General features: G+C 41.1%; 1 protein-coding gene across 2 annotated transcripts in view; it reads left to right on the top strand.

Annotated features, from left to right (window-relative positions):
* The window catches only part of slc6a11b (solute carrier family 6 member 11b), a 213,659-nt gene that overhangs the window by 30,540 nt on the left and 168,704 nt on the right, over positions 1–14,415 (top strand). For both annotated transcript variants that reach the window (XM_068051852.1, XM_068051853.1), the window contains one exon: positions 954–1,086. In XM_068051852.1, coding sequence (XP_067907953.1) covers positions 954–1,086 — 133 coding nt within the window. The remainder of the gene's footprint in view (positions 1–953; positions 1,087–14,415) is intronic.

The following is a 14,415-nucleotide window of genomic DNA, read 5'->3' as shown; positions in this document are numbered from 1 at the left end:
AAAATAATAAACTGCATTTCCCATGAAAAAAATTCTCTTTTGTACTGAAATATAAGAGTTTTACATAGTGTGCTAGCATAGTTCTTACCAGTCCCTGCACATTTATTTTTTAAAAAAAGCAAAAGAAAAATACTGCAGATGCTGGAAATACTCAGTAGATCTGACAGCATCTGTGGAGAGAGAAGCAGAGTTAACGTTGCAGGTCAGTGACCTTTCATCAGAACCCATCAGTTCTGATGAAAGGTCTCTGACCTGAAACGTTAACTCTGCTTCTCTCTCCACAGATGCTGCCAGACCTGCTGAATATTTCCAGCACTTTTTATTTGTATTCCTGCACATTTATTCTTGCCCCAAACCCTTTCTCCTGAGATGGCTAATAATTCAATCTGATGACCTCTCCACCACACTCAGTTCTTTTCATTACACTATCAGCCTTTGTTCCTCTCATTCCTAACATTGAGAATCTCCCAATCCATGTTCCCCCCAACTCCTAGCGTGCACACTTTATATTTATTCTGATCGATATGATGAGTTGGAGTAAATAAACAAATGACCATCCCTTTATGCAATGTAAATTTTGCATCAATACTTTAAAATCCTGAATGTCTGTGTTCCAAAAACTGTATTACTTAGTGAGGAATCGGGATTATTGGATAGATTTTAGATTTGTAGCAACCTAATTGACATGTTAATATGATAGAATTCCATAAAGACAGTTTATGTAGCTTTGCGACTTGTGGTAACTTCATCAAAATATGAATTGCAATTCTAAATGTGTCTATGGATTGGTATCATTTGGTATGTATGTTCACATTTATTTCCAACTATTATAAATTTTTGCGGAAAAAAAATCTGGGAAAATGCAGCCAGTTTATCTGGTGCATATTGTAGTGTGTAGTGAAAAGAGATTTGTTTCAAAAGGTTTTTAATAAAATATTATTAATGATCCTCAGACATAGGGTGCTTGGATTATCAAGTGGAATTGACCATATTGGAAAAATACGATGGGAACTAGCTCTATGTCTTCTTGCTGCTTGGATTATCTGTTATTTCTGCATTTGGAAGGGACCAAAGTCCACTGGAAAGGTAAGTTTATATATGCTTACATAGTTATATTTAACATTTGAAATTATAGAAATATAGGCATCATCTGAGCACTGCTTCATAGTCTGAATGAAGGAACCTAGTTTCCTCAGTATATGCTTCCTTCTAAGAAATAGAATTTAATGCAGTTTGACATCTATAGTATCTAATTCTGCTGCTGGCTATGTGATTCCTTCAGTTATTACTGGTGGATTAAGGTAATTTCCTTTGCAAAACCAGTCAACTCAATATCACCAAATAAAATGGCTTTATAAATAGGCTGATCAGCTCTTGTCCTTCCATATAAGGTAGTTCTGAAATACATAGAAATAACATAGCATTAGTTTTGTGTTTAGGACTATTTTGCATACTGCATCATTGCTAATTTTAGGTCTGAAGAAAACCGGTCTGTACTGTATAACGAATTTATGCATATGTTTCTTATGGATTAAAACAGAAAATGCTGGAAATACTCAGCAGTTCTGATGAAAGGACACGGACCTGAAACCTTAACTCTGTTTTTCTCTGCACTGATGCTGCCTGAACTTCTGAGTATTTCCAGCATTTTCTGTTTTTATTTCAGATTTCCACCTTCTGCAGTATTTTGCTTTTGTTTCTCATGGATTAGCCTCTTTCTTGTACTTAATGTTGTTGCTGCATTTGGTAGATCACTCACTCTTACCTTACATTGCCATGCTAACCTCTTTAGCTGCAAGGGAAGAATTGTTAGAAATATTTATTTATTCGTGACTGGAATAAATACTTTTCAGCAATCACAAGGTCAACAGAATATGCCAGATTTTCCTCTCTGCCCAAAAAGGAGCATTCCATTGCTACATGCTGTTCCCTCTACTGGCTCAGCTATGGACAGGCAAACCTTGTTCACTGAAAACAGGCACATGTGAATGCCAGCCAAACCTGAAATGTAGTCTCCTCACTCTCTGGTTTCTTTGGCTGTTGACTTCTAAATTTAAATTGAAAATCTTTCATGCCCATTTGGTTATTTTATTGATAAAGCTTGTTACGACATCTACATCATAAAAGTAGAAGTTATAGAGCCAATGTCAAATGACAGTGACATATAATATACTTATGAATTTGCAGCCCATAATTCAACAGATGCAGAAAGAGATGGAACTGTGTTGCGAGTGGAACCTTTTACAATACTAGTAGAGAATTAAATAGTAGACTATAATGATGCAATGTATAATAATAAACGCTTGTGCCTATACTTTTCTTACTTAGTTAGTAAGATATTTAGAAACATCTTAACTTGACAGCAACGCAAAACGCAACTAGTTGTACCTATATACAGGAGTGTAAAAGCCCTGATTTATCCCCAATCCCCCTTGTATGCTTCCAAGCATAGCCTTGTCTGTGGTCCATCTGGGTGCCACAGCAGCTTAAGTTACAGCAAAGAAAGCAAATGGAACTTTTTGAGGTTTCACAATAAATAGCAGCTCGAATGAATTCTGTAGCAGGATTAACATCAAACTGGTGTTTGTAGTTAAATTATGGCAGACTTGATTTGCAGGCTGGCGTTGTCTTTACTAACATTAACATTAAGCATGCTGCAATATCAGTGATCAGAACCTGATGCACCACTGTGTTTACGATCATTTGTTGTGGTTGCTTGCAATGTAAGAAATTACAAATTATCGATTTTAAAAATATCTCACTAGACTCCACCCTTCCTCTACCAGGTAAGGTTGTGGTTTTGGCTTCTTCTACATACTTGAGTTGATTGGACTTTTCGGTTACTGTATTAATTAACCTTTGTTTCAGAAAAAAAAAACTGCCTCATAGGTAGATGCAAATTACTGTCTACTTACTAAAAAAATCACTAATTTAGTGAACATTCAAAGTTATTAAATGCATATTAATTACCACTTATCACTGCCCCAATACTGCTAGGCAATAATGTTGGAAATGTTACTCTGAAATGTTTAATGGACAACTGTTAAAAATAAGAATAAGCTGTTTGAACCAGATTGAAAAATGAACACAAGCCGTGGACTCTTTCTACCTTTGCATTTTGTCCAGTTTCCCTCGCATCAGAAGAAGCCTTACTTACCCTGATGCCAGCAGCTCAGATTCTGTCATTGGCTGCACTCAGTAGGGTTTTCAAAAGCACACTATAACAAGCCTAATAGATTCAATGAGGCATAAAAGAACACTGAAGAAAGGAAAAGGGATGTGTGAAAAAAAAAGGAATGAGTTACATTGTGATGACCTAGGAAAAAGAACTAGGCAGCAATGATTATATCTCCTGAAGTGTCTTTTGTTTCAGTCTGCGGTAATAGCAAAGAATGGCCCTTCACGGAGAGGCTTTAATAATAGGGCAAAGATTGATCTCTGTATTCACAGGAGGGAAGAGGAACGTTCATGAGATGCATGCAGAGTTTCTGCTCTCCTACCTCCCCTGTGTGAGGAATTAAAGCAGCTAGTGAAAGATTTTTTCCATTGAGATCTAAGCATTCAAGGCTGTCTCCAGGCTATTTGCTGAATGTTTTTGTATTTGTGGTTGGAAAGTTTTTCACATATTTCTCGGCTCAGGAGTAACAGTAAACTGTGAATCTGAATCAAAACGCTCAAGCAGTTAAAAAAAACCTTGATAACCGTGTACTACGGTTATATAGAATAATCTGGCAAAACAATTACATATTCGTTCGTTCATTGGTGTCATCTTCTTCCCAGAAGGTTGCCTGTCATGGATCTCCACCTCTAAATGTCCTGTGCTGCCCTTACACATTCTGCATAGGTCAACAGAGATTAATTACATACACATACTTCTAAGAAGAGAGAAACTAATTATGCTCTAACTTGCAGGAAAGAAGTTGTAGTAAGCAAACCAATTATATACCTGAAAAGAAACAATTTGCAGGACGATGGGGAAAGAGCAGGGGAGTGGGACTAATTAGAGAGTTGGTACAGACAGGATGGGCCAAATGGCCTTCTTCTAGACAGCAAGATTCTATGATAATTTTATGAAGTATGGAGATAAACTTTTTTTATTTTTTGGTACATTGCATGATTTAACTGTGTAGTTTGGACGGCAAAGAAGGAGTAAGTAAGCCATGAAAACACACCTCGGGCTGGATTTTAAGAGCCTGCCATCGCTCTCGGTGGCAAGCTCAAAAAATGGAGGCCCACACGTTTAAGAGCTGCCGTGTAATGGCTCTTTTAAATAGCCAGGGTGGCCCGCCTCCCCAAATCATGTGGAGGGGTGGGTTGTCCATCCCCAGCAATGGCTGCCTGTATAGGTGCTGCAGCGCCATTTTTAAAGAGAAGTCAGCCCTGCTGGAAATTTGAATTTTTAAAGATATATCCCCCCCAAAATGTACAAAATAAAATTGTAACGCCTTTCTAGCCCCCCAATAAAAATTACAGTACTTGCCCTTTTCCCCCAAAACACTTATCTTTGAATTCTGACCTCACCACCCACCCCACCCACAGATGCCATAAGGTTGAATGCTCACCCCTTCCCACCATCCCCTCCACTGATGATGCTTATTTGACCCCATCCACCCCCTGCACTGAAAATCTTAACTCCCCACCCGCCTCCCCACCGGTGCCACATCTGCTTTCCCCGAGCGGGAGTGCCGGCGGACTGGACGATTGCTGGTAAGTATTTAAGTTGGTTTGTTAGAATGATTTAAATATGGACATTGAGGTCTGGTCTCCCAGTGGTGGTGGGGTGCCGCCGGAAGGATTGGGCCGGGCTTCCTGGTGTCAACCTCCGAGGCAGGCCTCTGCCAAAAAAATCTTTTGGCACCGCCACCTCCCCACCATGGAGCCCGTGTCGTGGGCTTAGTAAAATCCAGCCCCTAATGTTACATCAAGCATAAGATAATGGCATTATATTAACAGACACATCCATCCAAAGGGGATGCTCAGGAACAAGTTCCAACTAGATATATAGGTAGGAAGAGAGATGGGGATTTAAGACAGAAATTTAGGGAGCTAGGGTGGAAGCTTAGAGCGAGAACAAACAGAGTTGTTATCTCTGGGTTGTTGCCCGTGCCACGTGATAGCGAAGCGAGGAATAGGGAGAGAGAGGAGTTGAACACGTGGCTGCAGGGATGGTGCAGGAGGGAGGGTTTTGGTTTCCTGGATAATTGGGGCTCTTTCTGGGGTAGGTGGGACCTCTACAAACAGGATGGTCTTCACCTGAACCAGAGGGGTACCAATATCCTGGGGGGAAGGTTTGCTAGTGCTCTTCGGGGGGGTTTAAACTAATTCAGCAGGGGAATGGGAACCTAAATTGTAGTGCCAGTGTACAGGATGTTGAGAGTAGTGAGGTCAGGGATATGGTTACAAGGACGCAAGAGGGCACTGGCAAGCAAGAACCTGGTTTAAGGTGTGTCTATTTCAATGCCAGGAGCATCCGGAATAAGGTGGGTGAGCTTGCAGCATGGGTTGGTACCTGGGATCTCGATGTAGTGGCCATTTCGGAAACATGGGTAGAGCAGGGGCAGGAATGGATGTTGCAGATTCCGGGATTTAGATGTTTCAGTAAGAACAGAGAAGATGGTAAAAGAGGGGGGGGTGTGGCATTGTTAATCAAGGAGAGTATTACAGCGACAGAAAGGACGTTTGAGGACTCGTCTACTAAGGTAGTATGGGCTGAGGTTAGAAATAGGAGAGGTGAGGTTACCCTGTTGGGAGTCTTTTATAGACCTCCGAATAGTTCCAGAGATGTAGAGGAAAGGATAGCGAAGATGATTCTCGACAGGGGTGAGAGTAACAGGGTAGTTGTTATGGGGGACTTTAACTTTCCAAATATCGACTGGAAATACTATAGTTCGAGTACTTCAGATGGGTCAGTTTTTGTCCAGTGTGTGCAGGAGGGTTTTCTGACACAGTATGTAGACAGGCCAACCAGGGGCGATGCCACATTGGATTTGGTACTGGGAAATGAACCCGGCCAGGTGTTAGATTTAGATGTAGGTGAGCACTTTGGTGATAGTGATCACAATTCGGTTAGGTTTACCTTAGCGATGGGCAGGGACAGGTATATACCGCAGGGCAAGAATTATAGCTGGGGGAAAGGAAATTATGATGCGATTAGGCAAGATTTAGGATGCGTAGGATGGGGAGTGAAACTGCAGGGGATGGGAACAATCGAAATGTGGAGCTTATTCAAGGAGCAGCTACTGCGTGTCCTTGATAAGTATGTACCTGTGAGGCAGGGAGGAAGTTGTCGTGCGAGGGAGCCGTGGTTTACTAAAGAAGTTGAAGCGCTTGTCAAGAGGAAGAAGAAGGCTTATGTTAGGATGAGACGTGAAGGCTCAGTTAGGGCGCTTGAGAGCTACAAGCTAGCCAGGAAGGATCTAAAGGGCGAGCTAAGAAGAGCAAGGAGAGGACACGAGAAGTCATTGGTGGATCGGATCGGGGAAAACCCTAAGGCTTTCTATAGGTATATCAGGAATAAAAGAATGACTAGAGTTAGATTAGGGCCAATCAAGAATAGTAGTGGGAAGTTGTGTGTGGAATCAGAGGAGATAGGGGAAGTGTTAAATGAATATTTTGCGTCAGTATTTACAGTAGAGAAATAAAATGTTGTTGAGAATACTGAGATTCAGGCTACGAGGCTAGATGGGATTGAGGTTCACAAGGAGGAGGTGTTAGCAATTTTGGAAAGTGTGAAAATAGATAAGTCCCCTGGGCCAGATGGGATTTATCCTAGGATTCTCTGGGAAGCTAGGGAGGAGATTGCAGAGCCTTTGTCCTTGATCTTTATGTCGTCATTATCGACAGGAATAGTGCCGGAAGACTGGAGGATTGCAAATGTTGTCCCCTTGTTCAAGAAGGGGAGTAGAGACAGCCCTGGTAATTATAGACCTGTGAGCCTTACTTCGGTTGTGGGTAAAATGTTGGAAAAGGTTATAAGAGACAGGATTTATAATCATCTTGAAAAGAATAAGTACATTAGAGATAGTCAGCACGGTTTTGTGACGGGTAGGTCGTGCCTCACAAACCTTATTGAGTTTTTCGAGAAGGTGACCAAACAGGTGGATGAGGGTAAAGCAGTGGATGTGGTGTATATGGATTTCAGTAAGGCTTTTGATAAGGTTCCCCACGGTAGGCTATTGCAGAAAATACGGAAGTATGGGGTTGAAGGCGATTTAGAGCTTTGGATCAGAAATTGGCTAGCTGAAAGAAGACAGAGGGTGGTGGTTGATGGCAAATGTTCATCCTGGAGTTTAGTTACTAGTGGTGTACCGCAAGGATCTGTTTTGGGGCCACTGCTGTTTGTCATTTTTATAAATGACCTGGAAGAGGGTGTAGAAGGGTGGGTTAGTAAATTTGCAGATGACACTAAGGTCGGTGGAGTTGTGGATAGTGCCGAAGGATGTTGTAGGGTACAGAGAGACATAGATAGGCTGCAGAGCTGGGCTGAGAGATGGCAAATGGAGTTTAATGCGGAAAAGTGTGAGGTGATTCACTTTGGAAGGAGTAACAGGAATGCAGAGTACTGGGCTAATGGGAAGATTCTTGGTAGTGTAGATGAACAGAGAGATCTTGGTGTCCAGGTGCATAAATCCCTGAAGGTTGCTAACCAGGTTAATAGGGCTGTTAAGAAGGCATATGGTGTGTTAGCTTTTATTAGTAGGGGGGTCGAGTTTCGGAGCCACGAGGTCATGCTGCAGCTGTACAAAACTCTGGTGAGACCGCACCTGGAGTATTGCGTGCAGTTCTGGTCACCGCATTATAGGAAGGATGTGGAAGCTATGGAAAGGGTGCAGAGGAGATTTACTAGGATGTTGCCTGGTATGGAGGGAAGGTCTTACGAGGAAAGGCTGAGGGACTTGAGGTTGTTTTCGTTGGAGAGAAGGAGGAGGAGAGGTGACTTAATAGAGACATATAAGATAATCAGAGGGTTAGATAGGGTGGATAGTGAGCGTCTTTTTCCTCGGATGGTGATGGCAAACATGAGGGGACATAGCTTCAAGTTGAGGGGTGATAGATATAGGACAGATGTGAGAGGTAGTTTCTTTACTCAGAGAGTAGTAAGGGCGTGGAACGCCCTGCCTGCAGCAGTAGTAGATTCGCCAACTTTAAGGGCATTTAAGTGGACATTGGATAGACACATGGATGAAAATGGAATAGTGTAGGTCAGATGGTTTCACAGGTCGGCGCAACATCGAGGGCCGAAGGGCCTGTACTGTGCTGTAATGTTCTAAAAAAAAAATATACTGCACAGTATCCAAATTAATGGAATATTGACCTTTTAGGGTACATCAGGGGAGGTGTTGTATTAAGAGCCTTTTGCTGTATAACTATTCCATTTGGTATAATAATGAATTAAAAATGCATTTCTTAATAAATCCAATAAACATGTCTAAAAACAAGAAAATTACCACGGTAATGTATATGTGAAAAAAGTTCTGAGCATTCGTCATGCACAGAAAGTAATTAAAAGAATAACATTTTAATACAGAAGACATCTGTAGCTTATGATATTAATTAAAGACAGCACAAAAAATATTTTATCGGAAGGAAGTTCAGGAAAGGTTTTCTTATGCTCAAGTTATTGGCAATGGGATTTTCAGGATTTGTGAATAACTATAAAATGCTTGATCTTTGTAAATGTCAGATTTTTCCCCTGTGAAAATATATGGTTTCGATTGACTAGAATGATGCAATATTTTAGTGCTGTAAGAATCAATTTATAATAAAGGACGAAAGGGCAAGTGAGGGAGCACTAATATTGTTATGGGGCATTTACAGAACTAACCTAAGAATGTATCTGCCTTCAACAAAGCTCAGCAAGAATATAGCTATGAATCTTTACAGAAAACTACCTACCACAATCAGCTAGCTGATGAATAGTTTTGATACATTGTGTGAACGCTAAGGTGATATGCAGTTCCATTCTTTAGGACTTGTATCAGTTGGTTGTGTGGTAGGCCAGGCTGTATTGAGAGCAATGCATCATTTTCTATCTCTGAAGCCATCAGTCTCACATCATAAAAAGTCTTTGACGAATCTAGTGATCACTCATTAATAGCCTTTTTTCTAAACCAAAAATTACATATAAACCACATTTAAATGGCAGCATTTTTGATTGATCTTAAATCTAAGATTACTTAAATGTTTGGAACAGTTGCTAATTTTGCTCATCGGAATGTGATAAGTGAAGAAAATCAGGGCAAATAAGGCAGAATTGTGTAACATTAGAAATTAATTATTATGGTATTATGGTATTTCTAAGCTGCAAATGGTGACCGGGATACAAATATTGCATGTGATGAGTCATTGAACTCGGAATCTTGCATTTGATAAATGTTAAATTTTCCTACACAATCACTATATGTCATGCAATTCAAATTCAAAATTAAAATCGTTAGATGTTGGAATGATCATGTATTTTCTAAGCATGAACATGAAAGGATCTAGTCATCATTGTTATTAATTGTTACCCGTTAGTTGGAGCATTTTCCTCACTATATAAACAGCAAGAAGAACATGTTGTTATTATCTATAGAAACCATTTACTTGTGCTGCATTCTATTTCCTGAAATTGCCCTTGGTTTAATGCCACAGTATATATTATTGAGATAGACTAATCAAGAGTTTAAAGCTTGTACAGTATTTAAACAAGAGGTGCGATTATATTGTATAACATTAAATAGCATGATTTGAAATACACTGCCATAAGACAGCTTAGTAAATCATACTGACATGTATAGTTCACTGTGTCAATTTCAGTCAATACTAAAAAATATATTTTTAAAATGCTGCGGAAGCTGGAAATCTGAAATAAAAACAGGGAAGTTGTAAATACTCAGCAGGTCTGGCAGCATTTGTAGAGAAGGAAACAGAGTTAACGTTTCAGGTCAAAGACCACTTGTCAGAACTGGAAAAAGTTAGAGATGCAACAGGTTTTAAGCGAGTACAGGGGGAGGGAAGGAAAGAGCAAAAGGGGAAGTCTGTAATCGGATGGAAGGCAGGAGAGGTGAAATGACAAAGGGAGTTTGGTGCAAGGCAAAAGGAGATGGCAATGGGGCAAGAAAAGAAACAGAAGATGGGTCTAGGTGAGATGTAAATGGGAAAGCAGAATCATCACAACAGCTGACATCCCAAAAGAGAGGTTCTGATCTGAAATTGTTGATCTCAATGTTGAGTCTATAAGGCTGTAGAGTGCCTTATTGAATGATGAGGTGCTATTCCTCATAAAATTATAAAGTATGGTAACAATCTCATTTTAACATTACCTTTAGCTACTATATAAATATGTGCTAGTGAAGAACATTTTGCAGAGGCCGTTTTAATCAGTCTTTCTATTGGTAAGATAAATAGAAGCAGTGGGTGTTATACCCCAAATCATGGAATATCAGAAGGTGTCTCAGTGAGGGATTGTCTTATGTGTGTTACATATAAATTGTTGTCCCTTTCATAACTATTCCAATGCACTCCTGGCTGGCCTCCCATATTCTACCCTTCATAAACTTGAGGTCATACAAAATTCTGCTACCTGTGTCCTAACTCTCACCACATCACATTCACTCATCATGCCTGTGCTTATTGACAAACATTGGTTAAGCCACACCTTGATTTTAAAATTCTCACCCTTGTTTTCAAATCCCTCCATGGCCTCACGCCTCTCTACCTCTGTAATTTTATCCAGCCATGCAATTCGGCACTCCTCTAATTCTGGCCTCTTGGACATCCCTGATTTTAATTTCTCCACCATTGGTGGCTGTGCCTTCAGCTGCCAAGGTTCTAAGCTCTGGAATTCCCTCCGTAAAGCTCTCCACCTCTCGATCTCTCCTGCTTCCTTCAAGATGCTCCTTACAATCTACCCCTTTGGCCAAGCTTTTGGTCATCTGCCAAATATCTCCTTGTGTGGCTCTATGTCAAATTTTGCTTTGTAACTTTTCTCTGATGTGCCTTAGGACGTTTCATTACTTTAAAGGTGGAATATAAATACAAGTTGTTGTTAGTGAAGTATCCATACAGAATAGTTGCAAATAGAGATGAATACTTTGTATGACTATAGATTTGCTGCACTTTATAATAATTTTCTAGATCATAAAATATTAAAAAGGAAATATATTCAGAAAATACCAGCAGTGAAGTGGTTAAAGGTGAAGGAAAGTCAAGGAGGAATGATTTTTATTCAAAGTACTTGTTCATTTTATATTTAAGAAACATGTGTTCATAAAATATTTGTTGACCTTTTATTAAATGTTTACCTCCATGGAGCAGTTTGATGGAATTTGTATTTCTTCCAGGCTTTTGTTGGTGCAGGCAGAGATTAATACAAGAAAACTATTTCCCCACTCCGCTTAGTGGGTGTTCTTAAGCAATGTGTTTCTTTAATTGAATGGTTTATGATTTGTTTTCCTGTTTTCTTTGCTTAAGCTCCTTAGTCACAAGTTTGGACTGTAGCCATAGCTAGCCCATAGAGCAGAGCTTTCATCCTCCTTTAGTTGCTTCATCAATGGCAAAGCATTACATCTTTATATGGGATGTTTAATTTATTTTCCATTTGGGATTTACCTTCCGATCAGCATAGGTCACTAAGGTAAGGCTCAGAAAGAAAGGTTTTCTTTCAGATATTAGCTAGGATAGGAGTGTAAATTTATTCCCTCAGAATGGAGAAATTTCTCGTCATAATGGCATAGACAGGGACTCCATTCTGTTCTCTTCAGTCCCTTTTTACGACAGTGTATTCAATTGAACTCTGACCCATTTAATCAATCTGGAGAGTTTTCTCTTCATAGTCGTGCCTGAGACTTGTCTCTTGGTGGACTCTAACAGGCAAATTCCATGGCACTGTGACCTACCAGGCACTTTATATATTTTTCACTACTCACAGCAACTTGTCAGATTGCACAATTCAATGGACCACAGAGATATGTAATCTGAGCCAGTGATAATGATTCATTCAATGATAAAAATAGGCCTAGAATCCAAGTTCAAACAGCTAAGTAGGGACTGAGTTACATCAATGGAATTTTTTTTGTGTTGGAAACCTTCTCTGAAATGCTGCTTGATACTTGAGTCCTGCCTGATAAGGACACGACACAGCTATGTCACAGACATGACAGGCCATTCAAAAAAGCTGACCAGTGCCAAAATAAAGTGGATCCACAGTTGGCGAAGTGTAAAGTCAGGACATAGTTTTTCTTCCGCCTGACTAGCTTAGCTAGGGTACTCCACACCATTATCACTAAACAACTGCCGCCACTGTTAACCCTGGTCACAAATCCATTAGCTCGTTGATGATATCAGCATTTGCTAAAAAGAAACCATAAATCAGGTAATACACTTATTCACCATAAGTAACATCTAGGCCAGTACTGTTAGCTAAAGTGGTGGCTGTTTCATTTCATTAAGTATTAGGTCATCACAGCTAACACAAAGTTTAAGAAGAAATGCCTCTTGTTATTCTCTCTGTGTGCATTAGTTAGCCAGTTTTATGGCTCTGATTTCTCTCAACAAAGTCGAAGGGAAAACATGTTTTCCCTTTAAGGTAGTGCAGTTGGACTAGCTGCCCTGATTCATTCAGACATAGGAAGGATAACATTATTCCCACCAGCTGGACGACCTGGACTGGGCCTAACAAGATCTTAGTCGCTTTTTAAGACCACTTACATGGTACTTTCAGATCAAAGACAATCACAGGTTTTTGTTTTATTGCTTTGAAAGTTTCTTCCCTCAATTTTTCTGAAGGTGCTGATTTCTCACTGGGGCATGGTCCCATAGTTGGCAGCTGTCTCCCATAACTCACCCACTGTTGTTGTGTGTGAAGGTTTTGCTAATTTTACCAACAGCATTTTCCAATGATAAAAAAAATCATTTTTATATCGAGCTTATTCCACAGCAGCTTCAAACATTATTTTGAAAAATGTAATACTTGCTGCCTAGCAACCACAAAAAGAATTCCACGGTACTTACATTTTTTCTGTCTTGTGCCATCACTGTAATATCTAAATATCTTTAGCATGAACACTCAGATGTGGAAATGTTTATTAATATTTATTGCATTTTCTATGATCTCCCTCAAGATCTACCATACATTTGAAATAAATGGACTCAGTTTTCACAGAATCAGAAAATAATGACTGTGAGAGAGCCAACCTGAGAATCTTGTTTACTGCAAGTTAAATTGCAGCTGCAAGCAAAACAGTTGCAGGAAAAGGTTTTCTAACGAAGTCTTGCAATAAAACAAAAAATATACCATATGCTAGGACTGGAATTACTGTACAAAAACACCCATGCACCTATCGGGCTGAATTTTACAGAACCCCCCCTCCCCTGACCCCAACCCCAGACATCGGAGTTTAGTGGCGAGGAGGGGCTGGAAACCTGCCACAGATCTCGACGCCAGGAAGGCCCGGCCCCATATTGCTGGCGATGGCGAAGCCTCATGGTGGCCAACAACCACCACCCCCCCCCCACCCCACCCGCTGCTCGGAGCTCCATTTAAATATTTAAATTAATTAAAATGAACGAATTAATTACCAATTACGCTCCCGCCATCTGTCCCAGTGTGATCATTCCGCCAAGGCCAGCACTCCCGTGCCTTCGGATTGCCATCTGGGGAACCAGGGTGGGGGGTGGGGGGGGGGGCGGGGGAGCAGTTAAGTTTTTCAGTGCCGGGGGGCCGGGGAGCAGGGTCAAAGCCGTATCATAGGTGTAGGGGATGGTGGGAAGGGTTATAGTGTAACGTTTATGGACTTCCGGAGGGGGGAGGTCAGGTGGACAAGGTAAGTGTTTTGCGGGGGAAAAGGGCAAGTAATTAATTCTGTAGTTATTGTGGGGGTGGGAGAAGAGCCAGATAAAATTATTTATTTTTAAAATCAATGTTTCTTTAAATATTTAAATTGAAAGGCAGGGCTCGAAGCCCTTTAAAAATGGCATCAGTGCCTGCGCAAAGGCAGCTGACGCCATTGCTGGGATCGGACAATCCGCCCCTCCACATCATTGGGGGGGGGTGAGGGGCGGTCCCCCCCCCCCCAGCTATTTAAATGAGCTGCCATGCTTAATATCTGGTGGCTCTGCGATGTGCAGCCCGCACAGGCGAGCCGCCATTGTTTTCGCCTGCCACCAATTTTGGCAGTCGGCCCGAAACGTTTCAGCCCATTATGTATGGATAAGTTGTGCTACAGGGAGAGGAGCTAGGAAGATCAATGTTAAATTTTGGCCAGGATTTTATAGAGCTCCCGATGTCAGGCTCTGTGGCGGGAGTGGTGGAGGGGGCCGGAAGATCAATCCGGCAGTGGCCCAGCACGGAGACCAGCAGCGGGAGGGCTAGGCCCGATCCTCCCGGTGGTGGCGAGTTTTCATGGCGGCCCCCCCACCGCTGGGCGCCGGGCG

Source organism: Heterodontus francisci, chromosome 19 (assembly GCF_036365525.1).
Source record: "Heterodontus francisci isolate sHetFra1 chromosome 19, sHetFra1.hap1, whole genome shotgun sequence".
Classification (NCBI taxonomy): domain Eukaryota; kingdom Metazoa; phylum Chordata; class Chondrichthyes; order Heterodontiformes; family Heterodontidae; genus Heterodontus; species Heterodontus francisci.
The sequence above is the reverse complement of the archived record's forward strand: the minus strand, read 5'-3'. Positions and strand labels throughout refer to the sequence as shown.